This window comes from Heptranchias perlo, chromosome 2, assembly GCF_035084215.1.
Source record: "Heptranchias perlo isolate sHepPer1 chromosome 2, sHepPer1.hap1, whole genome shotgun sequence".
Classification (NCBI taxonomy): Eukaryota; Metazoa; Chordata; class Chondrichthyes; order Hexanchiformes; family Hexanchidae; genus Heptranchias; species Heptranchias perlo.
Window position 1 is genome coordinate 112008965 of NC_090326.1, and position 14298 is coordinate 112023262.

The 14298-nt window shown below is 43.0% G+C and overlaps 1 protein-coding gene across 1 annotated transcript in view; it reads right to left on the bottom strand.

Moving 5' to 3' along the window:
• LOC137332346 (E3 ubiquitin-protein ligase HECW1-like) overlaps nucleotides 1-14298 on the bottom strand; it is a 316523-nt gene that overhangs the window by 27737 nt on the left and 274488 nt on the right. The window contains exons 23-26 of the mRNA XM_067996100.1: nucleotides 12662-12808; nucleotides 6296-6410; nucleotides 2849-2934; nucleotides 2160-2272 (exon numbers count right to left, since the gene is read on the bottom strand). Coding sequence (XP_067852201.1) covers nucleotides 2160-2272; nucleotides 2849-2934; nucleotides 6296-6410; nucleotides 12662-12808 — 461 coding nt within the window. The remainder of the gene's footprint in view (nucleotides 1-2159; nucleotides 2273-2848; nucleotides 2935-6295; nucleotides 6411-12661; nucleotides 12809-14298) is intronic.

Sequence of the window (14298 nt, forward strand, 5' to 3'; positions counted from 1 at the left end):
AGGGTCCTGTTTCCCCCAGTGTGGGAAACTGACTGCGTTGAACCTAAAATCGCACACTTCCTCTTTTGACAGCTGCTTCAGCTCATTAACTGACCACAACGAGCAAGTTAAGTGCTCTCAAGTGGAACCCCGCTGGCTTTAATTGCCTGCGGGATTCCCACCAGCGGGGCTTTCGCGCGCAGCCCCGCACTTCAGCGCGGTACCCGGAAGTGGCCGGGATTTCGTCCGAATCCGGTCACGTGATCGGAGATCGGGATTTTCGGGGCCCCCCCGCTGGAAACCCGCAGGTAACCCGACCCTAAAATCGAGCCCCATGTGTCAGATGTATAAAGCAAAGTTGGAGAAATTACAGAACCTTAGCTTAAGTTTTAGCACCCTTGATTAAAACAAAAAAAATGACCTTCTTTTACTTCTAATTTGGGTAAGGAAATGATACTGTGGTCAGTGAAGGGTGAACAGTCATATATTTTAAAAAATAAGCATAGTCATGTCCCCACCCCGTAAAACGCTGGTGCTTTAATTGAACATTTGTCAGTTATCAAACATAAAAGCTATGGATTTGTAATAGTCAGTATTTAATTATAAGCTACGTATGTACAATATTGTTTACTGTATTCCACGATCCTGAGCTGCTTGTGGGGTCTGGTTCTTCAAACCTAATTTTGTTATCATTTCATTTCCTCAATTTGTTCTGCTCAGTAAACCTGAATAAGTAGCTGTCAACACACAGTAATCTTTTCCCTCTTTCAGTCATTGTCTTGATCCCTGTGCAACTAACAATGGAGATTAACAAGTGCACTCAGCACACAGAAAAGCAAACTCCAGCCTAGATTTACAATTTGTTATCAATGAAAAACTAAAGTCCAATTTGCCTGCAGGTTTTACTTTGAAGTTTGAAAAAAAAATTCTGTCCTAAAGGCTTGAAAACCATTGGTGCAAGTGCAGTGGAATGTAACCCCCATCCACCTTAGCACCAAAATGTACTCCCTGCCCCAAATTACGGGCATGGTGTCATTTCCATGGTCTGGGTAGACAACCAGCACCTGCAAGGGTCCATCACTGGTGCCACGCCGAGTCCCACAGCCATTCCAGCTGAGGTACCCAGAGGCCAAAGGAAAGAAGAAAAGTCTTTAGCTTCAACTTCGCTGAGAACCATTCTGCCTCCAGACAAAAGGCATCAATCCCCTTTGGGATCAATTATTTTAGTTGGGCAAGGTCTGAGGCTTTTCAAAAGGCCTCAGTGGCATTCATGCTAAGGCCATCAGTATGACAGATGGGACTTTTATTTGTCCCTGCCCCAGTGGGAATTCTCACAACGATGTCTTCGAGGTGAAGACCTGGTGTTTATAGGTCCTGCCTGATTATCTGCATTGCTGGCCCCATCTCATTAATACCAGAACTTTGCCCCAGGTCTTAAGGAAATTGGGGGGCCCATTTATTGAGGATCTTAAGATATTTACTTGTATTTCTCCTTTGATTTGAAGATTTAATGAAGATTTAAGATGATCACTGATGCAATTGGTACTGGAACTTTCTAGGGATTTGATTACTATTTTTTGTGTGCTAGTTGATGTGTTTGTGTTAAATTCCTGTCTGTATGATTTCAATGTAGTCATTAAGCCATTTATTCTAAACAGATTAACAACTGTGTTAAAATGGTACAGGGAGGGATAAATGTGCTAACTTGTCCACTAAAAATAGAACACAGCAGAAATTAAAACCCCCAGTGTACAAAGGACTGTGCTTCTAGTGCACTATTAAAAGTAGTAGTCATACAGCTATTTTCTGTAACTTCTTGTAATAGTCAGTTCTTGGTGTTTCTTACAATAAAACTAAAATATCTGCTGTTTTCTTTCCTAAGTTTCCCTACTTATTTTAAGCAATTTGTAAAGTGCAAATTGGTTAAATGGCTGGTCGGTACCAGCCCTGGGCATAAACTACAATTCCTTCTTGGAGTGGGTGGGCAAGGAACCGACATTGTGCAAATCATGTCTCCAAGCAGACAAATAGGAAGCAGCACTGATTCAGGGCTTCAAGAAGCCAGCAGTTCTTATCATCGTGCCCTTACAGCAGAGTTCTGAAGTACAATGCATCGAGGTTATTACGACACATTGAAGAAATTTCGCTTCATTTATTTCTTGTTATTCCCTAACAAATACCTTGGCAGTGATGTCACTTTGCCCCATTTCTCGATGCAGAATCGCCTCAGTCCATTGCTCCCTCTGAGGGCGGCAAAGCCTTCATAAGGTATGCTGGATGTCCCCGTCACAAACTGTTGAAGAAAAGCAAGAACTGTCTCCCAAATACAATAAGCAAACATACATTACTGCTATGAAAACCACAGTGGCTTGCAATGTGCAAAATCTGCTTTATAGGCTGGATCTCATGATAAGGTCATTTTGTACAAATGGCAAATCAAACGGAAGCGTATGTTTGCTTGGCATCATCTTGCACTGAGATTCAGAAGGACAAGAACTGGTCTCAAGTCACTGATTAATCAATATTTCATATTGAATTTCAATTAATAATTGTAAAATATTTTAATCAGAAAAGATTTTTTTCTGTTGCAATCTATGGTATATTGTGAGTTTGCCTTAACACCCTAGGCTAGAAATTACCATTGGCGATTGTCATAAGAATGCATTCTTATGACAATCTTCTATCCATTACTTTAACAGAGGTGTTAACCCGTTTGAAGTAAGCAGATTATTTCCTCTGTTAATATAGAGCTGTAGGAAATGTTATACAAATGCATTAAAAGCATCCGTCGGCCAATATTACCAACAATAATCTCCAGCCTTCTGAGCCGTGTGACGTTAAAGATTTTGCAATTAATGCTATTGTGTACCTGTAAAAGCCGGAGCCGCTGCTCATTGTTGAAGTGCTCCACAGCTGTCCAGAACCACTTTATCACGATGTGACCATCATGGTAACCTGAGGAGGGGGCACAGATATTACACACATGAGCAGATTGTCTGCAACAAGCACCAATCAGCACGGTTGTTCTGGTAGATCTCAGCTTTAATAACAGTCTTGACTAACATTTCCACTTGCGGTTTTTCCTAAGAGGACTGAGTCAGCACATCTGTGAGGGATAGGAGATTCTAATTTAAAGATGTAGACAAATCTCTTTCCTATTCTGTACAAGAATAGACTTAATTGGTAGTAAAGCAATATTAGATGCTTAGGAAAATAAATTAAATGAAAACTTTATAGATCCAAACATCTGCATTTTAGATGTCAATGGAAGTAATTTAGGTATCTTTATTAGAGTGTATGGGCTTCAGGGACAGCACGAGAAGGATGATGACTTGCCAAGGTAGCAGCATGATCCCCTCACTGCAACAGACTTGATGATTCATGGGATTAGGAGAGATGTAGCAAAAATAATCATAAATGAAAGATCGATGCGGTGGGGAAAATGAACATTATACTGTGGAGATACATAAAAATTAGTATTATGGCCATTGCTCATCCTGCCTCTATTAATCATCATGAAGATGAGGTGGCAGTAAGTAGGTTATCAATTTGAAAGCAAATTGTGTAGAAAAGCATAGTATTATGCAGATGCAGTTGTTATTCAGAAGATCTAGCGAGATTGAGCACTCGAGCAAATGATTGGTAAATTACCTTTAATATAGATAATTACATGGCAAAATAAAATGCATATTTCAGCTTGTAACATTAAATATGATTATGCCATACAGTGGGAGGAGAATTTTTGCAGAAGGTGGAATGTGAATTGGATTTGGGAAACAAGTTGGAAATTGAAACTATCTCAGCAGCGTCAATTAGCAATAAATATAGACTTGTGCCTTACCGTGACTCTTAGAAACATCGCAAAGGGCTTCACATACAAAGAATTACTTTTGGAGTAGAATTACATTTGTTAAGTAAGCAAACGTGGCAGCCATTTTGCATATAACAAGATCTCACGAACAGCACTGAGATAAATGACCAGTTAAACTGATTTTGGTTGAGGGAGGAATGTTGGTCAGAACATCAGCAGAACTCAGTGCTCTTCTTCAAATAGTGCCATAGGATCTTTAACATCCACTTGACCCAATGGAATAGGCTGAAGCAGTCTAGGTTTAATGTCTCAGCAAAGAACGGCACCTTTGACAATGCAGCACTCTCTCACTACAGTTCAGCAGTATCATCCTAAATTGTGTGCTCAGATATGGGAGTGGGGCTTAGAATCCATTCAGAATCAGAGGTGAGTGTGCTATAAACGAAACCAAGCTGATACTAAAGGAAATAACACAAAGTGAAGCACGAGCTTTAAATCCAAATAAGATATGGGACTGATGGAGCAGCTGGTTAGAACAGTGTGCTTTGATCTCTGGGACATGGATGGTAATCCAGCCCAGACTGATAGGTTTAAAATTGTTTCTCTCTCTCTGCTACTGAGTGGATCCTTCATGAAATGAGTTTGGGCAGTCTCAATCTGGTTCCTATTGGATATGAATCCACGGGACAAATTCTGGTACAAACTCATAATAGATGAAAAGAAAAAAAGTGAGTGTTGGCAAATTAAAACAAAAATGGAAAATGCTAGAAATACACCGCAGGACTATCAACAACTGAAAAAAGTTAACGTTTCATGTAAAGACCCTTCATCAGAACCAAAAAGAAAACTGAGAGGGGAGGGGAAACAACGGGAGCAGGTTGCAGGCAAATATGCTAAATACTAATATTTTCCTTTTTTTCTACTCATCTATTTATGATTTATAAATGTTTGCTATAGTTGCTTGAAATAAACACTTTGGGGGAGATATTGGGCCACGTCGCACTCATTTATTGAGCAGGAAATGAATGTTGGGGGAATGAAATTCGGGCAGTCGTGCACCGTGTCCGATCTCCCCAGAACTGTGCTGGCTGCCAATTTGGCAGCTGGCGACTTCCAAATGCCCAGGGTGCATGCCTGAAACAGGCGTTAAGCCTGTTGAATGTGCTAACCAGGAGCTCAATGCCTGATTTAGGACTCAGCCGCCAAAAGTGTCGTTAACTGGGTGGAGCATGCAGTGCTCGGTTTTTCCGGGTTTACAGTGGCTTAACCAGCAGTCCTTAACAGCAATACTGCGGGCCACTACCGGCTTGGGCTCAGCCTGTCCCATTCCCCATCCCACCCCAAAACTTACTTGAAGGCTTCAGAGCCGGCTGAACTTTCTAGGGCGCTGCCCAATTGGTATCCACAGCTCGGCTGTTTTATCTAGATGAGGCATAAGGCCCGATTTTCAGCAATCCTGGGGGGGCCAGCATCTTGGGACGTGCATTCCAGGCGTGCCACCCACTTTGCGCAGGTATCTGGTGCTGGACCAATTTCTACCCCTTTCTTAAATCAATTTCCATTTTAACTCCTGTGCGGGAACGCGGCAAAGCGAGCAGCGTGACCATCCAAGAGCTGCAGCAGGCAGGCTCAGCCGATTTTAACGGCCAGGCCACATTAGCAAGTTGCTTGCCAACTTCCTGACCAAAATGGGTAGGGTGTTAGCGGGAATCAGCCAGCAGGAAAGGAATAATTAAGTCCCCTGCTCCATTTTACATGGCCCCTCCTCCTGGTTTCTGCTAAGCAGGGAGGAGTTAAAATCGAGCCCCAATTTGGACTTAGCCTACAATTAAATCCTCTCAGACCTAGGTTTAGTTTCTACAGAAATAATGAATAAACATCCATGAATCTCCTCTGAAGCTCCTGCCCATTTCAGGCCCCAGTCTACCTCTATCCAAAACGCAAAAGGAAGTTCACTTGAAAAGGTACTGAAGAATTATGAAGCCATCCTTCAGTTAAATGTACACTTTGGCATGAACTCAAGAACAGACTGCTACTTTCCTCTTCTCACATGGGAAAGAGAACAAAGATGAAGGAACCTTTATTCAAATATTCATATATTTTTACTGTGTATGAATAATGGGCCTTGGCCTTTCACCTGCTTTCTTAAAATAGATACAATGGTGATGATTTCCTTTGGTCTCTATTTGTCGTGAAATCATAAACCTGTTCTCCATTCATATGTTTACGATTTTGCTACAAATAGGAAACAGAAGAAATCTTCCTGTTTTATTTCATCACATTAGCATTAGTCTGTCCTCAAAAATATTGTTGCTTTATAATCTTTCATGAACACATCTACCCCAGAAGAAGAAATCAATCTATAACGTTATATCCTGCATTTGTTAAGTTTGCAGCGTACAATATAAAAATGCTGAAATTAGTGAACTGCGAAGTCGAGTGCACTGACTAGAAAAGACTGTCAACTGTTGCCTCCTGAGGACTGAGAAGCAAAGAAATACTCACCACTTCGGTACTCTGTATTATTGCGCCAGTCATTCAGGTCAATCTCTGCTGTGCCTGCGATAACCAGTTCTAGCTCTCGGGCATCAAACACTGATACAAGCCGTGAATCCACCACCTGTAACACAAATTAACTATTAGCTCTCGGGAGGACTTTATCAGCAAGTTAGCACCATATATGGCAACTTTTTAAAAATTTGTTCATGGGATGTGGGCATCGCTGGCAAGGCCAGCATTTATTGCCCATCCCTAATTGCCCTTGAGAAGATGGTGGTCAGCCGCCTTCTTGAACCGCTGCAGTCCGTGTGGTGAAGGTTCTCCCACAGTGCTGTTAGGAAGGGAGTTCCAGAATTTTGACCCAGCGACGATGAAGGAACGGCGATATATTTCCAAGTCGGGATGGTGTGTGACTTGGAGGGGAACGTGCAGGTGGTGATGTTCCCATGTGCCTGCTGCTCTTGTGCTTCTAGGTGGTAGAGGTCGTGGATTTGGAGGTGCTGTCGAAGAAGCCTTGGTGAGATGCTGCAGTGCATCCTGTGGATGGTACACACTGCAGCCATGGTGTGCCGGTGGTGAAGGGAGTGAATGTTTAGGGTGGTGGATGGGGTGCCAATCAAGTGGGCTGCTTTGTCCTGGATGGTGTCGAGCTTCTTGAGTGTTGTTGGAGCTGCACTCATCCAGACAAGTGGAGAGTATTCCATCACACTCCTGACTTGTGCCTTGTAGATGGTGGAAAGGCTTTGGGGAATCAGGAATTGAGTCGCTTGCCGCAGATTGCCCAGCCTCTGACCTGCTCTTGTAGCCACAGTATTTATGTGGCTGGTCCAGTAAAGTTTCTGGTCAATGGTGACCCCCAGGATGTTGATGGTGGGGGATTCGGTAATGGTAATGCCGTTGAATGTCAAGGGGAGGTGGTTAGACTCTCTCTTGTTGGAGATGGTCATTGCCTAGCACTTGTCTGGCGTGCATGTTACTTGCCACTTATGAGCCCAAGCCTGGATGTTGTCCAGGTCTTGCTGCATGCGGACATGGACTGCTTCATTATCTGAGGGGTTGCGAATGGAACTGAACACTGTGCAATCATCAGCGAACATCCCCATTTCTGACCTTATGATGGAGGGAAGGTCATTGATGAAGCAGCTGAAGATGGTTGGGCCTAGGACACTGCCTTGAGGAACTCCTGCAGCAATGTCCTGGGGCTGAGATGATTGGCCTCCCACAACCACTACCATCTTCCTTTGTGCTAGGTATGACTCCAGCCACTGGAGAGTTTTCCCCCGATTCCCATTGACTTCAATTTTACTTGGACTCCTTGGTGCCACACTCGGTCAAATGCTGCCTTGATGTCAAGGGAGTCACTCTCACCTCACCTCTGGAATTCAGCTCTTTTGTCCATGTTTGGACCAAGGCTGTAATGAGGTCTGGAGCCGAGTGGTCCTGGCGGAACCCAAACTGAGCAACGGTGAGCAGGTTATTGGTGAGTAAGTGCTACTTGATAGCACTGTTGACGACATCTTCCATCACTTTGCTGATGATTGAGAGTAGACTGATGGGGCGGTAACTGGCCAGATTGGATTTGTCCTGCTTTTTGTGGACAGGACCTACCTGGGCTATTTTCCACATTGTCGGGTAAATGCCAGTTTAATTGTCAGGTAGATGCCAACAGTTTAACTGTGGAAAATTATTTAGCGCTTTCAATCAAAGTAGAATTGCAAAAAGATATATATAGTGCACAACTCATTAAATGTGACAAGTGACTGATTTTGCAAGTGTAATGCTTGTGATTTGATTCATGGAATCATAGAATTTTACAGCACAGAATGAGGCCATTCGGCACATTGTCCTTGTGCTGGTTCTCTGAAAAAGCTACCTACTTAATCCCATTTTCCTGCCACCTCCCCATACAGTTTAAAATTTTTTGTTTTCAAATATTTATCCACTTCGCTTTTAAAAACTATTATGGATTCTGCTTTCACCATCGTCAAGACATGGAATGCTTTACCAGAAACAATCAGTTGTATAAAAAAAATTCTCCTAGCTGCTCTCTTCATTCTTTTGATGATGATCTTAAATTTATGCCCTCTGGTTATTCAGTTAGGCCTCTTGTCCTAGTACTTTTGAGTTGGAAGAACTGGGAAGTAGGCTGGGTGGATTCACTTTCACCCAGGGGCGGGGGAGTGGGGGGGGGGGCGGGGTAGTGGGGGGGGGGGGGCGCGGTGGAGTGGGGGGGGCAGAGAAGTCATCATGTCTGTTTGGCACTCCCCCATGAGAGCCAAGTTGATTTTGGGAATTCATTATGTAGGAACCATGGGGCTGAAATTACATGCTATTCCTTCCTCAAAAGACAAGTTTGAATGAATTCAATCGATTTGGTCATTTGTGGGCTAGCAGCAGAAAATTACAACTGCTAAAGCTGTCAGATTATCCTAAAAGCCCAATTGGTTCACTAATTTCCCTCAGAGAAGGGAACCTGCCAGCCCTACACAGTCTGGGCTACATGTGACTCCAGTCCTACACTGCATGGTTGACTCTTAATGTTCTCAAGGCAACTAGAGATGGGGCAATAAATGCTGCTTTGCCAGTGTCACCCACATTACAAGAATGTCCTCGGAGCTGCTCCTGCTCCGCTGCTGTAACTTCACTGGAAAAATGCATAAACAGATTTTCTGCCTCACTTCCGGCAAAGTTATGGTGGTAGAGCAGGAACATCTCCAGGAAAATTCCCAGCCTAGGATTCTATGAATGAATAGGGAGATTAGATCAAAGTTAAAGTTAAAGATGGGTCTAAAGTGCAGACCAGTGGTGGAAGTGGAAAAATGGATGCAAGTGGAACACAGGAGGGGCAAAAATTCAACAAACCATTGAAGAGCCTCTGAAGGGATTTATATCCAGTCGCAGCCTTTGCCAAAGCTGAAGGGGCAAAGATCAAAGACGAAACTGGTAAAAATGAGATGAAGGACATGTTGAAGGTCAGACAGCAAAGGATAGGAGTAAAAGGTAGTTTCTTGGACTGGAAAAATGTGGTGTTTGGTATTCCACATGGGTCTGTGTTGGTGCTGCTCTAATTTACTATCTACATAATTGATCTAGAGAGGGACTGAGGGAACAATATTGATATTTGTGAATTATACCAAATTAGCATATGACAAATTATGACAAACATTATGAAAAATGCAAAGGACATAAATGGGCCAGTAGGATCGACAGATAGGTGGCAGTAGGGGTATGGTAGCGTAGTGGTTATGTTACTGGGCTAGTAATCCAGAGGCCTGGACTAAAATCCAGAGTCACAAGTTCAAATCCCGCCACGGCGGCTGGCGAATTTAAATTCAATTATTTTTTTTTTTAAATCTGGAATTAAAATACTAGTATCAGTAATGATAGCCATGAAACTACCGGATTGTCATAAAAAAACCCATCTGGTTCACTAATGTCCTTTAGGGAAGGAAACCTGCCGTCCTTACCCGGTCTGGCCTATATGTGACTCCAGACCCACAGCAATGTGGTTGATTCTTAATTGCCCTCTGAAATGGCCTAGCAAGCCACTCAGTTGTAAAAATCTCGCTAGGGATGGGCAATAAATGCCGGCCTTGCCAGCGATGCCCACATCCCGTGAACGAATAAAAAAAAAAGATGCAATTCAATGCAGAAAAAATATGCAATAATATGGCATCATTCCATTTCCATTCACATAGTGGGGGGAGGGGCTTAGCGACAGTGGATATGTGGGAACCTCCAAACAGTAGGCATTCACCTCAGGGTACTAACTGTGTTTGCCAGTGCAGTGGACCGAGCCCCTATATCATTGACTTAAGGGGGAAGGGGAACAGTTCGCATAGAGCTCTCGTGGACACGACTGGAGATCTGTGTTGCTGCAGCAACAGCAAGAAGCTGTCTGTGTTTTAAGAGTCTGGACCAGCTTCTGAATCTTACCTGGAGAAGGTGAGCACTTGTTCAAAAGCTAGTGAGTTAGGCCTAGTGAGTTAAGCAGCTCATCTGCCGCTGAAACCCTCGTCCGTGCCTTTGTTACCTCTAGACTTGACTATTCCAATCCTCTCCTGGCCGGCCTCCCATCTTTCACCCTCCATAAGCTTGAGCTCATCCAAAACTTTGCTGCCCGTATCCTAACTCGCACCAAGTCCTGTTCATCCATCGCCTTGTGCTCGCTGACCTACATTGGCTCCCAGTCCGGGAACGCCTCAATTTAAAACTTCTCATCCTTGTTTTCAAATCTCTCCTCGGCCTTGCCTATCTCTGTAACCTCCTACAGCTCTACAACCCTCCGAGATCTCTGCACTTCTCAAATTCTTGCCTCTTGTGCATCTCTGATTTTAATTGCTCACCATTGGCAGCTGTGCCTTCAGCTGCCCAGGCCCTGAGCCCTAAATTAATTGTATCCATATAATTTATATCAATTAGTGTTAAATATATAGGTGGTGCGTATCAATTTGGGACTCTCTTGCATCCATTTATAAGAGTGCTTATCTGGAGTGCGGGCTGTGTTGATCTCTGTGAATAAAGGCTTGGAAGCAAATGAAGACCAGGCTCTAGTATTCCATTGTTCACCTCCTGGCTATTCTATCCTTCACCATCTGGCTATCCAATTTATAACACTCTGGAATTCCCTCCCTAAACCTTGCTGCCTCTCTACCTCTCTCTCCTCCTTTAAAATACTCCTTAAAACCTATCTCTTTGACTAAGCTTTTGGTCACGTGTTCTAATATCTCCTTATGTGGCTTGGTGTCAAAGTTTGTTTGATAATCGCTCCTGTGAAGTGCCTTGGAACGTTTTATTATGTTAAAGGCGCTATATAATTGCAAGTTGTTATTGTTTTACCTATTTGAGGGACGTAGAGAAATTGATTATTCTCACTGTGAAAACTATATGCCCTTCATTCATGAATTTTATATAAATAAACCAGTTGGTGGTTGAAGCTGGGCCTTGCATCGGTAAAATATTATTGCAGCCCGCCTTCGGTATAGGGATGAGAATTCACGTGGGACATGCTATCGTTTACCTAGATATCAGGCAGAAAAAATGTTGCACTCCAGATCGTAGGGGAATGCAAGGTTCTCTTACAGGAGCAACTGGTGATGTTGAACCCAACAGATTATCTTGCACAAAAACGCTTGAAAATTGTGACAGTGTATGCCTCATAAAGGTCACCTTCTGCTTGTAAGCACCTTAAGGTTGTCATTGCCAGGAACAGAGCCTGTTAGCTCCAGTCTCCAACTGGTATACGAGGCTTCCTCTGCCTTGATTTCTGTCTGTTATTTTTGCCCCTTCAGCTTTGGCAAAGGGTTGAGTGCCTTCTGCACCTTTCTTAAGGCGTTCGGAAATTTTGACACGCTATCTATTTTTTGAGAGTGCTTGTTACACAACTCAGCACTAACTATAAATAAAAATGGTAATAATGGTAGCAAATTATATAATGCAACTCCCAGACTTGTCTGAGCGTTACATTTTTAAATATTTTATGTTTTTATATTACAATCACATGACATCATCTCAAAGAAAACAACCTAAGTAGAATTTATAGACTGATCCACTTCGCGTCAGAAATTCATTTGTGGTTCATAACTTTCATTAGTCATGACTTTCATTAGATCACTAAGCAATCAATTTCAGAATTCTAAATGGGAATTACAGCATTTTCACTTAGAAGTTGCTTTACAAATTATTTTTTCCTCCCCATTCCCACCACATCCTGACTGGGATGACTTCAGGCAGCCTGTTCCTAGTCCTGGATGACTGAATGAGCAAAGATCCAAACCAAAATCCTTGGCTTGTGCTGTGTTACCTGATCTCGGTCAAGGCAGCAATTGGCCTCTTTGCCGCTGGGGAAGGGTGGGGATAAAAATCAGACTGGATTCCTGCACCTGATTACTATCCAGTGACTGTTGTTGGAAAATTTGCATGTGTGGACAGGATCGGGCTTGGCAGTGAACTCCACTACAATCAAGTGGCTCGTCAACTGTCCAGGATCACACATTAAGAACTTGGTCGAGGAACTGGAGGGCAGCCAGTGCCTGTGGAACTGTACCACCAAGGAGTAAATGCATTTGAAAAAGGAGAAAATTGTGGGGGGGGGGACAGAAGGGATGGTGGTAGGTGGGCAGTTGGAAATAGAAATTTAAAAAAATTAGATTTTAAAGGAAGTTCCTCAATCATAGAAGAGATTATATAAGCAATCATAACTGCATGCAAAAAAATAAAAGGTAGAATTCTGCAGATGCCTGGAAATCTGAATAAAAACAGAAAATCCCAGCAGGTCAGGAGGCATCTGTGGAGTAACTGCTATTGCTTTTCTGATCCTTGCAGCTTTTACACACAGGTATTCAAATGACTAGTCTGGAGACTTCCATCTACCTCATAGAAACCTCGAACCATGGCTTCAGTCTGCTGAACGACACCTCTTTCCACTCTCCACTTCACCATACGCTCAATGTATTCCTTTTTGTTTTTCTCTGATACTTGAATATTGGCACCACCCGTCTTGAGTTCTCGTTCTGTGACCTACGAAAAGCAAAATTAGTATTTAGGGAAAACAGTGCAAACAATGAGGAAAAAAGTCAGCATTGTTAGAATTTATAATATATCAATCAAAAGTTGATTCTGTATCATTAAGGGTTTGCCTGTGTGTTTCTAATAAATAGGGTTTTCTTGTTCTGATGGCTCCTCAGGGAATCAGCTGTATTTTCCTCTAATTGTTGGTATTGATGCATATTTCCATGATGCATTGCACTAGCTGAGTATGACGGCTCCATTAAGTTTACGAAGGGGAGCAGTGGAAGGCAGAACCACCCCTGGGGAGTGATTATTGTTGGCAGCTTTGCTACTGTACTAAGTACTGTTGTGAAAATTGGGTCAGATTGTATGGATGCTTGATCACATATCAGCTGCATCTCCATGCTGGCACAGGTTCAATTACATTAATGACGTTCTGGACCATGCCACTTGCATGAGTAAGAGAGAAAGAATGTGAGTGAGACAGTGTGAAAAAAAGAGAGTATGTGTGGAAGATAAAAGTACAAGACAACACTTTATGAAAGGGAGCTCATACTGGTCAGAAACGCCCTAATAATGCAGCATTCCTTCTTTCATTTTTACAGTAATTGAAAATAGAGGCCAAAAAAAAAGAATTCTTAGAATTGTTTCTATGGTGATCAAATTTCAGCTGAGTGCACCAGGACTTTAGAAAGATCCCCACAGCCACACAAAACTTGTTAGCCAACATGGAAGTGTTTGCACCACAGCAGTTGAAACAGGTAAAAAGCAAGTGAACACTAGATTTTACGGCCTAAATTTTCCACTTCTGCAGGACCTCCACCCACCAAAGATGTGACCCTGACCCCAGATGATCTTCCAGCCTCATGGTCATTTGATTATTAGAGGCTGGTCATCTGGCCTCCACAGGGGAGGACCTCCCAAAAAGGGGGGGAGAGGGCAGGAGGTTATTGTGCATAAGGGTGCAAGCAGCCTCTGTGCTGCCAGTGAAACGTGCAATTCTTAAGTAAAGATTTTCAACTTATCTTTTGCACCTGTGCATTCCATTGCTGTAAGAGCGATTGCACAGGTTTTACCACTTTGAGAAAACATTTGGCCTCTCTCTGCCAACCTTTGAACACTAGAAGTCTGGGTCTCACATGCATCCTTTGTGTCCAGTATGCAAACAATGCAAATAGTGGGAATATGTCAGATTTCTCTCATTTGCCTGTCATTTCAATACACCCGTCCGTATATGGTAGTGAATGCCGTCAGGCCCAAGGAACTGGAAACGAGAGGGTGCAGCAGGAGTGGGGACAGGGCGAACATTCCTGAACATTATTCCACCCCGCCCATCTAAGATCTGCCAAATAATCAGCAGGAGGCAAGCAAGAAATCTAGGCCCAAATCTATTCAACAAAGGCTTACAGTAAAATTGGAGAAAAAAAACACAGAAAGATTAAACTACCACTGAGCTTGGGCTGAGGCTGCAGGTAGTGGGGATCTTGGGCCGGGAGCAG